This window comes from Carya illinoinensis, chromosome 12, assembly GCF_018687715.1.
Source record: "Carya illinoinensis cultivar Pawnee chromosome 12, C.illinoinensisPawnee_v1, whole genome shotgun sequence".
NCBI classification, from domain to species: domain Eukaryota; kingdom Viridiplantae; phylum Streptophyta; class Magnoliopsida; order Fagales; family Juglandaceae; genus Carya; species Carya illinoinensis.
The window spans coordinates 17,441,145-17,458,133 of record NC_056763.1 but is presented as its reverse complement, the minus strand read 5'-3'; the positions used below and the strand labels follow the sequence as shown (position 1 = coordinate 17,458,133).

Here is a 16,989-nt window from a genome sequence, read left to right as displayed (position 1 = left end):
GGGGATTTTTCTTCTACGTTAGTCCATTAACAATAGATTGGACCAGCTACTAAGGAAATTTTTCACTAAGGACTAGTCAAAAATTCATTGGGTCAAATGGAGCACACTTAGCAAGTCAAAAGACCAAGGGAGATCGGGGTTTAAAAACTTCAACAACTTCAATCTTGCCCTTCTAGCAAAGCAATGGTGGAAAGTTCTTACAAGCCCTAAGTCTCTACCTAGTCTCATCCTAAAACAGAAGTACTTTCCATATGGATCTATTTTGGATGCTAAAATGGGGTGTAGACCTTCACTAGCTTGGAGGAGTATGCAAGCTGGCCTAAACCTGTTAAAGGAAGGCCTGTCATGGAGAATTGGCAATGGTCTACGGGTAAAGGTTTGAGAAGACAGATAGCTGCCAAGACCTCATTTCCTAATTCCTCACTCAAACAGCAATGATACAAATGAAGTGACATGGGTGGCCGAGTTAATTGACCCTATTCTCAGGAAAGGGGACGACACTTGGGTAACTAAGCTATTCCCTCAGACTATGGTGGACATCAGAAAAGCCATCCCAATCAGTTTGGGCCAGAGAGGGGATCGATTGACTTGGGAAGGCACTAGCAATGGCATCTTCTCAGTGAAGAGTGCCTAACATCTTCACAGGGAACTACAATCCAGTCAAGAAGGTGGAACCTCAAATGCTCAAGCATAATCTGATTCTTGGAATGACCTGTAGCAACTGCAGGTGCCCAATGGAGTAAGGATGTTTCTTTGGAGGGCATGTAATGAGTCACTACCCACTTTTAAAAATCTGCAGAAGAGGAAGCTTAGAGATGATAATCTGTGCCCTATTTGTCACCTAGAGGAGGAAACTGCAAGGCACATGTTGTGGAGTTGTGGGGTGGCTCAAGATGTGTGGTGTCAAGCAAGTAGGCCATTACAAAAAGGTGCCTACTTTAAATCCATCTGGGATCAAATGTCAAAAAGACTGCCAAATCATGCATTAGAAGAAGCTAGGATGATACTAAGGCTAATCTAGTCTAGAAGGAATGAGTCCGTGCATGAGAAAGAGTTTAGACACCCTAATGCTATTATTAACAATGTTTATAAAGACCTGAGATGTTTAGGGCCACTAAAACTATTGTCCCTGCTACTACAAATCCTATATGTTCCCATAGTTCTCAATGTTGGAAAAAACCACCAGAGGGTTGTTACAAAATGAACTGGGATGCCTATGTCAATGATTCAATGAGTTTAATTGGAATTGGAGCACTTCTCAAGGACTACAATGGAAGGGTTCTTGGAATACTTGGAGCTAGAAGGAACCTCAGACTCCCTCCATACACTGATGAGGCATATGCTATAATGATGGCAGTCCTTTTCTGCAAAGAGGCTTGGATTCATGATATTATCCTTGAAGGTGACTCAAAGCAGGTTGTCAAGAGGCTGTAGAAATCGTTGGAGGACTAGATTCCATGAGGCTTAATCATAAAGGACGCTAAAGTTGTAACAAGATCCTTTATTTCTTAAGAGTGTTTGTCATACTAAAAGGGATGCTAATATGGTTGCTCACTTATTAGCCATGGATGCCCTTTCAAGTTAATCTAATCTTTATGATCTTGAGGAGATACTTGTTTATATTAAGTAAGTAGTAGATGTTGAATCCTTGTAATCTATTTGCTTATGCAATAAAACTATCTTGAGTTAAAAAAACAAAAAACAAAAAAAAAAAAAAAAAAAAAAGAAAAAGAGAGAGAGAGAGAGAGAGAGAGAGAGAGAGAGAGTAGCATTTTCATGGACCCACACTTAGCACCTGGCTTGCAACCCACTTGTAATTCTAACTCAATTGATACTATAAATATGGTTGCCAAATGAATTGTTTGGTGAGGTTCTAATCACTAGAGGTTGAAGTTACAAAGCTGAAAGTTTTATGATTATTGTCGATTTTTCTGTCATATTTTGGTTTCTGCAGAAAGCTTTGTTTTTTTTCATTTCCCAATCTGACTATGCAAATCCTATTTATACTTGTAAAAATATTTTTGCAACTCCTATTTAAAATATCCTCCTATGCAACTCCTATTTAGAAATTCATTTGTATATAGCAATATATATGTGAGCTAAACAATTCCGTTAGAATTTTCAAACATGCTTCCTCAGTTCATTACAACCTGAGGAAGCAAAATCATTGAGCATATAAATTTACATCCAACATCAAAGCATATCAATACACAGAATTTGGCTCACATTAAAGCATATGAACATCAAAGCATATCAACATCAAAGCATTAATACATTTACATCCAATGTAGCAATGCAACTCATACGGTAATAACGAGATTTTGGATAATGAATACCAAATTAAATTCACATACTTGGAAGGAGAGCGTCTTTGGAGCCGTTGCAGTGACAGAATGAGACCAATGGAATCTATGGATTGGGGTGCAATGTTTGCAATGAACTGGAGTGGTGGGTTTCATATGTGTCGGCATGGTGTATTTGTAATGGAAATTGGCGTATAACATGCCAATTTGTACACTGTTGAAGAGATTTCCAAAATCTCGAAACCCAAAAACCTAATGGCTACTAATATTGACTTTAGGGCAGGGGGCAAGGAAATCTCTAGTTTAGGTTTAGGTGAAAGTGAGAGTATGGAAATGGGGGTGTGAGGTAGGGCTACACAAGAAGCCATAAAACCAACCGGGACCGACTGGAACCAGCCACCGGATTCAAGAACTGGCCAAAACTAGTCGGGATGCGGTGGAAATTTGAAGTAACCGACACCGGTCCAGTTAAGTCCAAGTTTGAACCATATTCAAACTGGTGAACCAACCGATATAATTATATATTTTTTTTATATATATTTAAGTAAAACAACGTTGTTTCACTTAAGTGAAACGGCATCGTTTTATATAAATTGTGTAAAAAAAAAAAATGAACTTAAGTATGAAATGACACCATTTGGTCGTTGTTTTAATTTTAGGTTTAATCCTTCGATTCCTTCCTCCCACCCCCATTCCCCCCCCCCCCCCCCAATCTCTTCTTCTTCTTCTTCTTCTTCTTCTTCTTCTTCTCTCTCTCTCTGTCTGACGACAACACTGTATCTTCTCGAGTCCTCCAAGTCCGACATCCAACGATAGCAAGCCCAACCTCCAGCCATCCCTCTCCACTATTCTGAGTTCTAGCAAACAACGCTGTTATCTCTCCCTCTCTCTCTGTCTCTCTCAAATTGACAGATTCTCTGTGCCTATTAATTTGTTGATTTTGTTGTGAACCAATTTGTAAAATGTGAATCACTAAAGTCCGAATCTTCGTGTTTTTCTCTTCCTCATTCTTCTCTCTCATCGCACCACCAATGACACCAGCAAACCAACTGAAAGAATCGATTTTCTTTCCCTTAACTGGTCGGTTTCAGTCGAGATGTTAGGATTTTCAAAAAATCGGTGTCAAAAAATCGGTGCGTACAGTTTTCACTCCTACTGTAAGGCACAGGGGCGTGGGGTTTGGAAACGAGCTGCATAGACGGTAAGAGGCAGTTGCATTCGAAATTACTCAGGTACGTGTTTTTGAAAAAGCTGGATTGGTTTCATTTCCTCTTAAAAGCAAAAGCAAAAGTGACCGTTGCTTTGTTGTTATTTGAAAACAGGTTAAACAATCTTTGAAGATACTCACAGAGCATTTGGATACGAAGCCAACTCTATGTACAAACAGAGTTGATAACTTTGCATCCAAACTCAGCCTAAATGTAAAACACTCAACATGAAACAGAACATTAGTACTAAAAAAAGTTTCTTGTCAATTTCTTCTATTTCTTTGTTTTCCATTTCACCCCCTGTAACTTTAAATATCAGTACAGGGTTGTCACAATTGAAATCTGTCCCATGATTATGATTCTACAAGCAAATAAAACATCATCGTACAACTAGTAACAATCAAACGGGTAAACATATTAGAGGGTTTCATTGATGCTGCTATAAGGGAGGTTTTCAAGTCAAAGAACCAAGCCCCCTATTCAGTTCATTATGGGTCTGCATGTCCAGCAATATCATCATCACTAGAACCACCACTTTCTTCCTCACTGATCTCCTCATCCCCACTGTCCACTTCAGCTGTGGAATTGGAGATGTTCTCCCTCTTTGCATATCGCTCACAGTATTCTGTATCCACAGAAAATAGAGGAAAAAATTGTGTTTTTAGCTCCATATAACATTCACTCCTTTAGCAATAAGAGACATAAAAAGTTGCCCCTGATTTATTATCAATTTTAGACCGTATTAAGAAACAATTTCAAAAAAGACATTCAAATTTCAAGTGACTGAAGTATTACCAGTCTACCATTCTTTAAAGTAAGTTGTACCAACTTATACAGGGAAATAAATTCAATTCGACGGATTTGAATGTTAAGATAACATAGACAAGACTTGGAGAAAGAATAATATCTAGGAAGAATCTTGCAATTGGGTCTTAGGCTGATAGTCGTTGCCACATCTGTTGAATTTTTCTCAGCAGATTTTTGGTCAAACATTGGAAATTTCTGTTTTGTTTTGTGTTGTTTTTTAGGTTCTTACTCAAATATTTAAATATACAAGATATATTAGACAGCCCAAAAATTCTTCTTAGCCTAAATTTCATTTCATACATAAATGTCCCAGGGAACCCTCTGTGAGTTCCCATATTTTACAACCCATTTTATAACCTGCTAATGTGAAAGTGACTCTTCATTAAAAATACTGAAGTTCTATTAATATGAGTGTCAAATTTCACATAACCGTCCTTCATTTAAAACAAAGTTGTAAAAAGAGTTGTAGAAGACATTGCATTGTATCATTACTCATTTTCATATAATTCTTATTCTCCTTTGATTTTGGTTTGCTAGAAAACTAGCCAATATAGCGAAAAGAAAATTTGTTTACACAGTAACAAAATTTTCACCTTTAACTTTCTGATCATACTGCTTTCGATCCTTCATCATTAATGATGCAGCATCACCATTAAGAGGATCGGAAGGATTGGGATAAAGCAAGAGCTGCGGAAGGAAAACTTCAAATACATTTAACAGATCTGTAGCAACAGAAACCATATCATGTGAGAAGAGAGAGAGAGAGAGAGAGCTTGCTCATTTGTGCAAGAGAGTTACATATTCGGATAAGGAAGTGCAAAAGGAGTCTTAACAAGTGGAAAACATGAATAGAGACACCTGTACAAACTAAACTACACAATATACGACTGAAAAAAGAGTTGATAGCTGGCAATTACCAAACATTGGACTCCAAGATTGATTAATAACATCCAAGCATACAGAACCAGATCTGCATAGTGAAGTAAAGAAACCAAAGTCAGCTTTTTTAATAAACTAGGAATGATATTACCAGATGTCAGTTTTCAACTGCTGATGAAAAAGCCAGATAGTCAATCACATTTCTATTCTGATGCTTCTTCTAGAAGCAGTAGCCAGCCAGAGTTTTATAAAACTGAACCTTTCAAATATCAAGTCTGCCAACTGCTTTGTACATAGCAGTAAAATGTCCCTAAAGCAGAAGAGTTTAGTTGGAAATGATAAGAGATAAGATTGCTTTGAGGTACAAGTTTCTCACAGCTCATCAACATTTGGGTGGTATATCTTGTTCACAAAGCCAATAGAAGGAGACTTGTATGGATAAGCATCAGGAAGCTCAACGCGGACTTTCCAAATTCCACCTTCATAAAGGCCTGAAACCAACAATCAACATCAAAGAATGAATTCACCAAAAGGCGGGTGAGAGAGAGAGAGAGAGAGAGAGAGAGAGAGAGAGAGAGAGAGAGAGAGAGAGAGAGAGAGAGAGAGAAGCTTTAAGAGGAATCATTCAGTAAAATATGAATGGCAATGGTAGAGATACAGAATTTTTGAACGTTCTGTTTAATATTTGTGCATTTGTGCCAAAATCAACAAAACAAATGGAAATAAGGATCAAAACCTTATCCGAAATTCAAAATAGAATTTAGTTTGCCATTATCCTTAAGCATCATTAACTCCTGTATGTCTATGTACATCAACCAAAGGAAAATAGTGAACAATGCAGATCTCAGAAAACTATGCATCACCAGACAGATTAATACAAGTTAAGGGTTTTTAGCAACTTCAAAGGAAAAGTGATATAATATACTTTCTCTACTGTAGTATTTAGAAGTATACAGACCATACGTTTTCAAGGTCATAAAGGAGGGAGGGAGAGAGAGAATACCCATAAAAACATTGCAAACATAGATTACATATGACAAGGAAATAGAAGCCTGAGAGTAAGGAAAGTACTTTCTTTTGGACCGTGGAATTCCACATTAAATTCATTGAGTCCATCATTTATTGTCTCGACCGTGTAATCACTCATCATCCTGGACAACATTAACACATGTGAGAGGTGCCAGAAAGAAGATCATCACTCATAACTCAGAAAGGAGTTATATATGTAAAATTTGAACTGCAAGCCTGAAACAGAACTCAAGATATAACTCCAACTTTGCTAAACTAAAGATCATACATATATAACTTCACACCAATATCAAAAAATGGTGAGCAACTTACAACTTCATCACATCCATCTCTCTCCTCTTGCTTGGAGAAGACATCTTAGATTTTATAAACTAAAACTCCAACACCTGCTATGATCCATAAAAGAACAAGCTCCAATAAAATCACACTTGCATTCAGGGATATTTTATGACACAATGTTGAAGATAAATAGTATGATGCACAAGAATAGGCACATACCTTCCTTGTAGAGACACAAGATTGAATATAAGATGGAGAAGCAGTAGGCAAAAGTATAAGAAACCCCAAATTTTGCTTAGCAACCGAAACTAAGATCAAGGAAGATGCATATCTGTTGGTCCAAAAAAAAATATTATAATAAGGCATCTTATAGCAACAGTATTAAATGTAGCTATAACAGAAATTTAGTTTGACGGGACTTGCTAATAAGAGGACAGTTTCCAGTAGAGTGGGAAGGCTTAGTTAAAAGAAAAGGCAAACACACTTTAAACAGATCCAAGGCCAAGAGTCATTTCTAAATAACTTAGCGAACAAAGCCCCCACCCCTCTCTTACCCTCTTAATTGAAAGACTCATGATTCACTTCCTATTCATTTGTAAATCAGGACCTGGGGGTCCTTTTTTTTTTTCCTCAAGAGGTGATTTCAAGAATCAACCAGACTGACATCACAAAACCGGGTACATGTACCCATATTTAAACTTCAACACTATCATCTTCACTTTGTAAACATTCAAGGAAGGGCATTAAAGGACATGTCAGAGAAAGATAATACTAAATCATGGAAGTTAAGGTCAGTGATATCTAAGATAGAATGCATGAAAAAGTCTCAAACCCAACCCTGAAATATTTTTCATTAGGAAGATTTTTAGCAGGGCACGTATGGCCCTGTCTACATGGGGATTGATCCCAAAATCAAGCCCCTACCATCCCCTATGGAATGGAGGGGAAGTGCCAGTCAGGCCAAAGGCCTGCTGGCACCCTCCATACTGAAATTGAGATATGATATAATAAAACCGTTATTGTGTCAGCAATGGCTGAATATATTATATAGCAAAGGCAGTCAATAGCAAACAATATCTTGGACCTTTTGTAAGAAGTAACATAAAGAAAGTGAAAAAGAGGAAGAAAAAAATACCAACCAATCTCACAATACAATTGAAAAGCTTCACTACCCAACCATATCTACAGTTTGTGTTTAAAAATGACCTTTGGTATAAGCAAAACAACAACGTCCAGGTCAAGTAAACAGTGTCTAAAACCATCTAACACACACTAGTAAACAAAGTAAATTTGATTTTTTCAAACTATTTGCTTGCTGCTCAAAGACATTCCTAATCCTAGGACTACCACCTTCTCCACTACATATTTGGTCAGTCACATCTCAGTGGATTCCACAAGACGACCTGCACCCCCTGTCAACTAGTATGAGTTTGTCCTTGCTTGCTATGATCATAATCATAAATTTAAAAGCAACCTCACAATGGGTTTAAAGGACGAAACATGGAATCTAAAAGAATTGCCCTTCAATCGTCTTCATGTCAAGCTCAAACCAGTTACCTTCATAAAAGCATGCACTGATAGCATGATTTGGTCATCACACAATTTATATTCTCCCATTCAGATGTTTTTATTAACAAATAAAAAATTTAGCCCCTAAGCATCAAATTGATGCATTAGCATACATTATCAGTCAAGGATCTTCATGAATCAACCAGTGTATTACTCTGGATATTAAATTAAGACCGTTACCATGGGGAGTCCCACGTAAAACTAAAAGGAGACATGCTCTTCATCATTTTAGATTTTTTTTTGTCACACCTATTAATAAGATACATTTTGAGTGGCTATCTATTTAACCGGTTGACATATAAAGCAAGTTAAGATGTGCCGCATCAATAGGTATAACTGGGGATAATAAAATATACAATGAAGAGCAGCATTGCACTACTAAAAAAAATTTTCCAAAAGAAAATAAAATGCAAGTCACACATGTACACTCCGCAAATGATAAAATCGATAATAGCCTCATGCATTTATGATCATTATCGATAGAAAAATCTGAAATTGCCTTAACTTTCTCGAGTTCCTACTAAAATGAGAAAACTTCTGGTGGTACAATCTTTTTCTCTTGAAAATAACAATTAACCACTAAATGGTCCCATGGGCCATCAAAAAATGAGCAGAAAAGCAATGAGTAGCGTCTGATCTACAATGCAATCGCTCATTTCAGAACCAGCAAGGTTTGGATCCTTTCACAAAAACCAGTTCAATCCCACATTCACAAAAAAATCTCTTGTTCCATTACTTTTTCCGGAAACAAATAAAATGAACGAAATTGGTGGAGGTCTATATATTGTTCAAAGCCAAAAGTTCCCCAAAGTTCTAAGATTTGTTACACTATCATCCACAACAAGATCTATAGACTACAGGTAACCGAACCCAGAGAGAAATAAAACACATATTGCGCTCCATTTGATTGATTACTAAGAAAATGCAGAGGAGAGTTGTTGTCTTACAATTGGGCATTCAGTTTTACAAGAGAAAATTCCAATAAATCTTTCACGGGTTGACGCCTGTGTTTCTGATCGGAGAGGAAAAGTCCCGAGAAACAAACGGAAAGAGAAGTCTGAGAATGAAAATGCTCGTCTACTGAGATTATTTTCATATATATATTCCGAGTTAGGAGAAGAGAGAGAGAGAGTTTGCGTAGGAGGGTGTGAGTTTCGACGTGTTCAGAGGCACGCGTTGGAAAATCCGAAAGGCAAGTGGCACCCTGCTTTTACGGTAGTCTTTTTTTTTTTTTTTTTTTTTTTAAGTATCTTTGATTTTTGAAGTTTTAATGATTTTTTTTTTTTTTATCAAATCTTTTGTTTCTTCAAAGCATACACTAAAATATAATACTACTTACGGTCACATTAAAAAAAAATTAATTTTTTAATAATAAATATTAATTTTTTCAAAGCAATTATACAACATTTATACAGAATTTCTCTTTAAAAAAAAACTAAATATTAAATGTTTTTCCCTCCTAAAGAAATTGCAATATCTTAATAAATAAAATATTTTGAGCAAATTTGGATATATACTTAGTACTACACCACATTTTTTTTATATTTTTTTAATAAATATATAATGTAGAACGGTTAAATAAAAGAAATGATATAATAATAAATTTATTGAGTAATACTATATATAATTGTTAATTATATAAGAGTCATACAGTCACTTTAAAATAGAGTAGGGTTTAATATTAAAAAATTAGTTTATATTCATATGAGTTTCATATTTATTTAATTTTTTAAATAATTACACGATACTTATATATTCACAATTGTAATTATCATTTCTCAAATTCTTTATACGATTAAATGGAACAAATAGACAATAGTTACTACATGATGGGCTCATGACAACTACGCTATTAAGGACCAGTTCGGATTCACAGTACAAATGAGATGTTGTACGCTAATTTTTTCTATTCAAATACATTATATTTTATTTTAAAATTTTAAAAATATCTACATAAATAGTAAAAAAAATACGTGAACAATGTATGAATAATGAAACTCTTACATAAACAGCACATGAACAGTATATGAACAATGCATGAATGATGGAGAATTCAACTACCCTATTAAAGAGTGGGACCCATACATTTTTCTAATTTTAAAAATTAAAAATTATCTCATTTTATCTTTCTGTCTAAACATATTTTTTTATAAATTAATTCATTTTATCTCATCTTAAAAATTTTATTATTATTTAAAATATCTATGTATTCAAATAAGGCCTAAAAGTTAGCCATTCCTGGGCATCACTTCAGTCAGTCAGTGGCAATTTATGGTAGGAGAATTTTATTTACTTCTAAATTCCATTAATCGTTGTTGATTTGTAATTCAATTTGTATTTATATTTCCTTTCTTAATAATAATAAGATAAGATCATGAGTGTTAAATCTCATGAGTATGTCTTCTCTTTATTGAAATTAAAATGAGAAGAATCTATATACACAGCGGAGTGGGAAGTCAAGAATTCTTCTAATTACATAAAGATTTTTTTTTTTTTTTTTTTTTTAACTCGTGAATGTAATAATCATGGTTGACACGCATGTATTATACAATGGATAATGATACATTTACATCTCATTTACTATTGCTTTAATACTCAATTATTTTCTTTTTCTTTTTGCTATGTAAATCTGGATTAAAAATCTTGAAATATAACCTTCTTGCATAACTTATTTTTAATTAAATTATATGATTATGTTAATTAATTAATTTTTTTTTTTTTTTTAGACTATGCAAGGAGATCATGTTATGAGATTTTAGTCTAAATTCAAATAGCAAAAGGAAAAAATAATAATAATTAGATAGTAAAGCAGTAGTAAATTAGATGTAACCCTTATACAATTTACTCAGATAATTAGAAGAATATATGTCTTTAATATATTAGCATGAATTGTTAATTTCAATTGACAAATTCAAAAAATGAAGTGTATTTTGTAAGTTTCTTGAACACATTTTAATTCATAAACAAGAGTTGAAATGCTCTCTCTGTAACCATACACTACAATTGTTTCTAAAGTCCTTCTCTCATCTAAAATCCCATAATTCCTCGTTACCATTTGTTTCTTTTAATTGGAGTTTGCACTAAAAGTTTTTGTTTTTGTTTTTTTTTTTTTGGATAATTGTCATTATTTTTTAAAAAAATATTATACACATTTTGTAAAATTATGTCAAAATTTAGTCTCAAAATAATTATTAACTAAATAGAAATTCTGAACGCCCAAAATCATTAATGTAAAACGATAGAGAAAAGTTTATATATGGGACATATTTCACTTTTATAAATTATTTAGAAGAAATTTTCTAATATTATGGCACTTAGGAATTTAAAAAATAAAATAAAACTCATAATTGGTGCAGATTTTTAAACCTAAAATAAAGGGTCACAAAACCCATAAGAAAACAAAGAAGATTGGACGACTTATCCCAAAAGAATTGCTTAACCATAAGAACCACTCACTTATGAAATATCCTTAATGACATCTAATGTATGAGAGTTTTCGTCAGAGATAACATTGGAATTTTTCTTTTTTCTTTTTTCTTTTTTTTTTTTTGTTTTGAGAAATAACATATGACATTCATAATATTCGCAGATGCATAAAGTCTTCCAAACCAGCCATGAACGGCAAATTACATGACACCAAGGCCATCAGCATCCCCCATAATGCTACCCAAAATAAAATCCGGAGGCTCCTACCACCATTGAATAGTATTGTTCACAAAACGTGCATGTCATGCTAAGTGATAAGCGTCTTCATTATCTTGTCTACCAACATGTGGAACCTCAATGGATTAGAAAAGGGATAAGAGAGTTGTATCTCTCTAATCAAATGGTCGACTAAAACTTGACTATTGATGTGGGTTTCCACAAATTACAAAATGTGAAAGCCCCATATGATAGATCATCTATAAGCTCCGTAAGGCAACAAAAGCCTCAATATCCTCCACCTCATAAATCTCCTCTTCCTTTTGAGAAAGCGCCATAACTATATCCCCTCTTATCATTTTGCAAAATAGCAGCGACTCCAGATTGATTTAGAGAATAAAAACCAGCCCCATCAAAATTCAGTTTCCACATTTCACAAGGAGGCGGATGCCACCTAAGTGCAGTTAAGTTTTTATGGACCTTTCGATAGTTCCAGATCAGCTTATAATTATCTACATAAGCAAAACAATTATCCACAATTGCATAGACACTAAGTTTTGTTTGCTGAAAAAGTGTCAAATTACGAAACTTCCATAATCCCCAAAAAACAATGAGAATATGAATAAAAATAGTGGTATCAGATTGCAACATCAATCCCCAAACAACAGAGTCAAACCGTGCATGAGAGGCCAACATAACCGAATCAACTCCAAAATATTTCTCCCAAACTGGATGAACAGTCAAATATTTACATAAAATATAAAACATATCATCTTCTACTTTAAAACAGAAAGCACAATGGCTAGAAGCAACTATTTTGCGATGAAATAAATGAGACTTTGTAGGTAGGCTATTCCTACAAGTCTTCCGTATGAAATTCTTAACTTTTTTTGGGAGTTATAAATTCCATAATGTCTTCCAGAACAGTCTATATGATGAATCTTGTTCATGGGACCCAGATTCCATAGCATTTTTTTAAGGAAAAAACAAGATAATATGTTGATTTCACATTGAAAAGCCCATTTTTTGTGCATCCCCATATTTGTTAATCCTTGCCCTAGTGTAATAATAAAGGAATTTTTAATATCGCTTTGGCCTCAAAAGGAAGGAAAACCTTATTGATTAAAAATGAATTCCACCCTCCAGTATTTGAAGCATCCAATAAATCACTAACACATGCAATAGCTAGCAAAGTATTGCAACTGGCAAAAACTCTTCGAGTACAAGAATGAGGTAGCCAATTATCTTGCCAGATATTAACCTGATCCCCCTTCCCAATACACCACATACATCCTAATTTAATGATAGCTTTAGCTTCACAAATACTCTGCCAAATATAGGAAAGTTTAGAACCCAATGTAGAGGATAAAAAATCACAATGTGGAAAGTATTTAGCCTCATAGACTGCAGAAAATGGTGAACCAGAATATTGCATCAGATGGCATCCTTGCTTTGCCAAAAGTGCTAGATTGAAAGCCTCTAAATCCCAAAAACCCAAGCTTCTAGAAAATTTTGATTGGTAGATGATTCTAGTTGATCCAATGAACTCTCCTCTCTTGACCTTTTTGTCCTCACCAAAAAGGAGCAATCATACCTTCAAGTTCTTTACAAAATCCTTTCGATAACTTGAAGCAACTCATAGTATATGTGGGTATAGCATGTACTACTACTTCAGTGAGCACTTCTTGACCAGCCTGAGATAAAAGTTTTTCCTTCCACCCTTGCAATTTTGCCCAGACTTTGTCCTTCATATCTCTGAAAGTACAATATCTTGATCTACCCACAAATGAAGGCAGACCAAGATATTTGTTATGGGCTTGAATGGACTGGACACCCCAAACTCCCTGTATACCATCTTTTACCACTTCATCTACATTTTGTATGTGCAAGTTTTCAGAAATATTTGCTTTACAAAAAATGATACTATCATTCGTAAGGAATAAATAACTTACCCACAGGACATTATTGCAAACTTGAATCCCTTTCAGCAAACTCTGTGATTCAGCCCTCTATAACATTAAGGATAACGACTCGGCATAAAGGACAAATAAGTATGGGGATAGGGGCAGCCTTACCACAAACTACAAGTAGGTTGTATAGAGTCAGTAGGAACACCATTAATAAGAACCTTATAAGAAACAGATGTAATACAAGCCATGAGAAGTCTGATGAAATGAGAAGCAAACCCCATCTTCATTAGAAGTGTCTCCAGAAAAGACCATTCAACACGATCGTATGCTTTGCTTATATCTAATTTGATGGATATACACCCCTTCTTCCATCGCCTAATCACATCCACCGTCTCTAAAGCCACCATGATATTATTCGTAATCATACACCCTGGAACAAAAGATGATTGCGTTTCAGAAATAACCATAGGTAAGATCACCTTCAATATATTCACAAGGACTTTAGCAATGATCTTATAAACCATATTGCACAGAGTAATGGGTCTATAACCCTTCAGATGCTCGGGTTGTTTCTTATTTGGGACTAACAGAATATAAGTAAGATTGAAATCATCCGGCATGACACCAGAATTTAGAAACTAAAGTACCGTGGCAGTAATAGATCCACCTACTAACTGCCAATATTTCTAGAAAAATAGAGGAGGCAAACCATCCGGACTAGGAGCTTTTAATGGTTGCATTTGAAATAAAGCCTCTTTAATCTACACAGCATTAAAAGGCCACATTAAATCACAATTTGTGGATTTTGAAATCTTAGACTAGATAAGACTTAACACTTAATCTAGATTAGAGGGATTAGTAGAAGAAAACAAATCTGAAAAATATCCAGTGACCAAAGATGCCAAAGTGACCCTTCATGAGAATTCCCCACATCATCCTTCAATCGAGTAATCAAATTTCGACATTTCCTCTACGAAGCCTTGTGATGAAAGAATTTAGTATTTCAATCCCCTTCACCCAACCAGTTTACTCACAAGCATTGCCTCCACGTCAGTTCTTCTTGCTCCAACGAGTAATTAATCTCATTTTTAACAAAACAAATAGACTGTGAAGAATAACAACAAGGAATAGCAGACTGCAATAACTCCAATTCCCTCCTTTGACAACCAAGGATTGTTTGACACTACCAAATTGGGACTGACTCTAAACAGAAAGATCAAGACTACACTTCTTAAGTTTTGCACTTAATGTAACACCAATAGTGGATTTCATTACAGATTCAATGGTTTCCTTGCACCTCCCTGCACCAACCCACAACCGAAATAATCGAGGATAATGCATGTGACAAGTTTGCAAACCATCTGTATTGAGCAATAAACAGATATGGTTTGAGACTGATATAGTAATATCTCTGACCTCACAAGAAGGATATAGCTCAAGCTAATCACAAGAACTAACAAATCTATACAATCTCTCCTTCACTAGCGTCATACCATCTCTTAAATTACTCCATGTAAATTGAGCTCCTTTCACATCAATACTGCAAAGTTGGCAATAATCCAAAGTATGTCTGAAAGCAAACATTTGCCTAACCAGTCTTTCTATACCCCCCAATTTTTCAGAATTATAAAAGATCTCATTAAAATCACCAAAGCATAGCCATGGTCCAATAAATTGATTTTTTAGAGTACACAACAATTCCTATGTTTCATTTCTACGACTAGTATCAGGATGACCATATATAGCAAACAATCTCCAATTCGAATCAGTTATAGAATCTGTAACAAACATATCAAAATAAAATTTGGAAAAAGAGTGCAAAACCAAATTTACCTCCTTGTTCCAGTGGAGACATAAGCCACCACTCCTTCCAACACTTGCCACAGCAAGAAAACATGAGAAACCCAACTGAAACTTTAACATTTCCATATGAAAAAAGCTAGATTTCATCTCCATAATGAAAATGATATCTGGATCTTCCATCTGAATGAGATTCTGAAGGGCTTGAATTTCTCGAGGGTTCCCAAGCACTTAGAGTTCCAACTCATAATTTTCATGGCTGCCGACAAGGCTAGACTCTAGCCTCCGCCGATAAGATTGGTGCATCAACCATAATGCCATCTTCAACAGACTTCAACTTCTTCTGTTGTCCAGCATTAATGTAATCCTTCACGGATTTATCCCCAAATTGATGCTTTGAAGGAACCACTAGCAACTTCGATGAAACCACATGCCCAAACCGATTCCCTCTCTTCATATTCTTTTTTTCCTCTTCTAGAAGTCGAAGTTACACAGGTAGGGCTATCTAAATTAAGGGTTTCACGAGAAGGCAAGCCCGATTCAAAAGTAAGCCTAGTGGAAGCATTGTGAAGCCCCTGAAGTAGCCCATTAGAAAGAGGCCCATCATCATTTCTAAAGGAAAAGGATAGACAATTAAGTCCAGTTAAGAACCCTTTCTTCAACTGCTCAATCTCCAAAGTCATCACCACCTTTGGTTCCTTGGGAACAGTTGCTGCCAAAATTTCTGTCGATGACACACTACGACTACAACCAACATTAGTAGAAGACATAGACCAACCTTCTAATTTACCCTATAGACCCCCCCGAATACAATTTCACATGGGACCACCATTAGCCCTCAACCACAAACCATCAGAAAATCCTAACTTCAAAAACTTATCATTCTTATCAAACCACAACAAGTAATCATGATCTCCATGACCAAATATTCCACAACAATAACAGAATTGAGGAAGTGTCTCATACTTAAAATGTATCCTTGGAATGACCCACAACAACTCTCTTCCCACGAGGCAGTGGATTCTTAATATTTAGAGAAATACATACACTAACAAACTCACCCCAACCAGGTTGTGATTTAGACATATCAACATCTTCAACATCCCTCAGAGACTCTACAATCTAATGCACAGCCCTAGTTTGTATCCCATCCAAGGCTTAATCATAAATTCTAATCCAAAAGGAAGCGTGATGCAATAGAACTTTCATTGGTTGCAAAGAACCATCATAATCAGCCATGACAACTAAACTGTTCCCAGAAGTCCAAGGACTATTGAGTATACACCTCTCTTTTTCCTTTTTTAAGGAAAAAGCAGCCAAGAAAAAATTGTCACACATATCATAAATACGAAATCCAAAAGATGAATGCACAAATTTTTCATCATTGACTTAAAAGCCTCCTTATTGAAAAACTTTACAGTCAATAACTTAAAAAGGAAACACTGGCTAGTATCAAATGGTTTGTCTGAGAGCAAATGTTTAGGCAAACAGTAGATTGCTTTGTCTCAAATAGAGACAAGGATTTCCACCAATTAGAATGATTATCAGCCATTGTGAATACAA

General features: G+C 35.2%; 1 protein-coding gene across 3 annotated transcripts; it reads right to left on the bottom strand.

Annotated features, from left to right (window-relative positions):
- Positions 1–3,751: 3,751 nt before the first annotated feature.
- On the bottom strand, positions 3,752–9,260 carry LOC122288873 (ubiquitin-conjugating enzyme E2-23 kDa-like). 3 transcript variants are annotated; one of them, XM_043095687.1, is made up of 9 exons: positions 9,022–9,260; positions 6,725–6,836; positions 6,539–6,615; positions 6,269–6,348; positions 5,574–5,688; positions 5,397–5,507; positions 5,236–5,288; positions 4,912–5,040; positions 3,752–4,136 (listed from the first exon to the last, which is right to left on the bottom strand). In XM_043095687.1, exons 3-9 carry the CDS (start codon positions 6,580–6,582, stop codon positions 4,000–4,002), a joined length of 669 nt encoding a protein of 222 aa, XP_042951621.1. In that variant the 5' UTR covers positions 6,583–6,615; positions 6,725–6,836; positions 9,022–9,260; the 3' UTR covers positions 3,752–3,999. The 3 variants fall into 3 exon arrangements, with proteins under 3 accessions (XP_042951621.1, XP_042951620.1, XP_042951622.1); XM_043095686.1 differs by having other exon boundaries at positions 6,539–6,612; positions 9,022–9,258; XM_043095688.1 differs by lacking the exon at positions 5,397–5,507 and having other exon boundaries at positions 6,539–6,612; positions 9,022–9,254.
- Between the last annotated feature and the right edge of the window lie 7,729 nt (positions 9,261–16,989).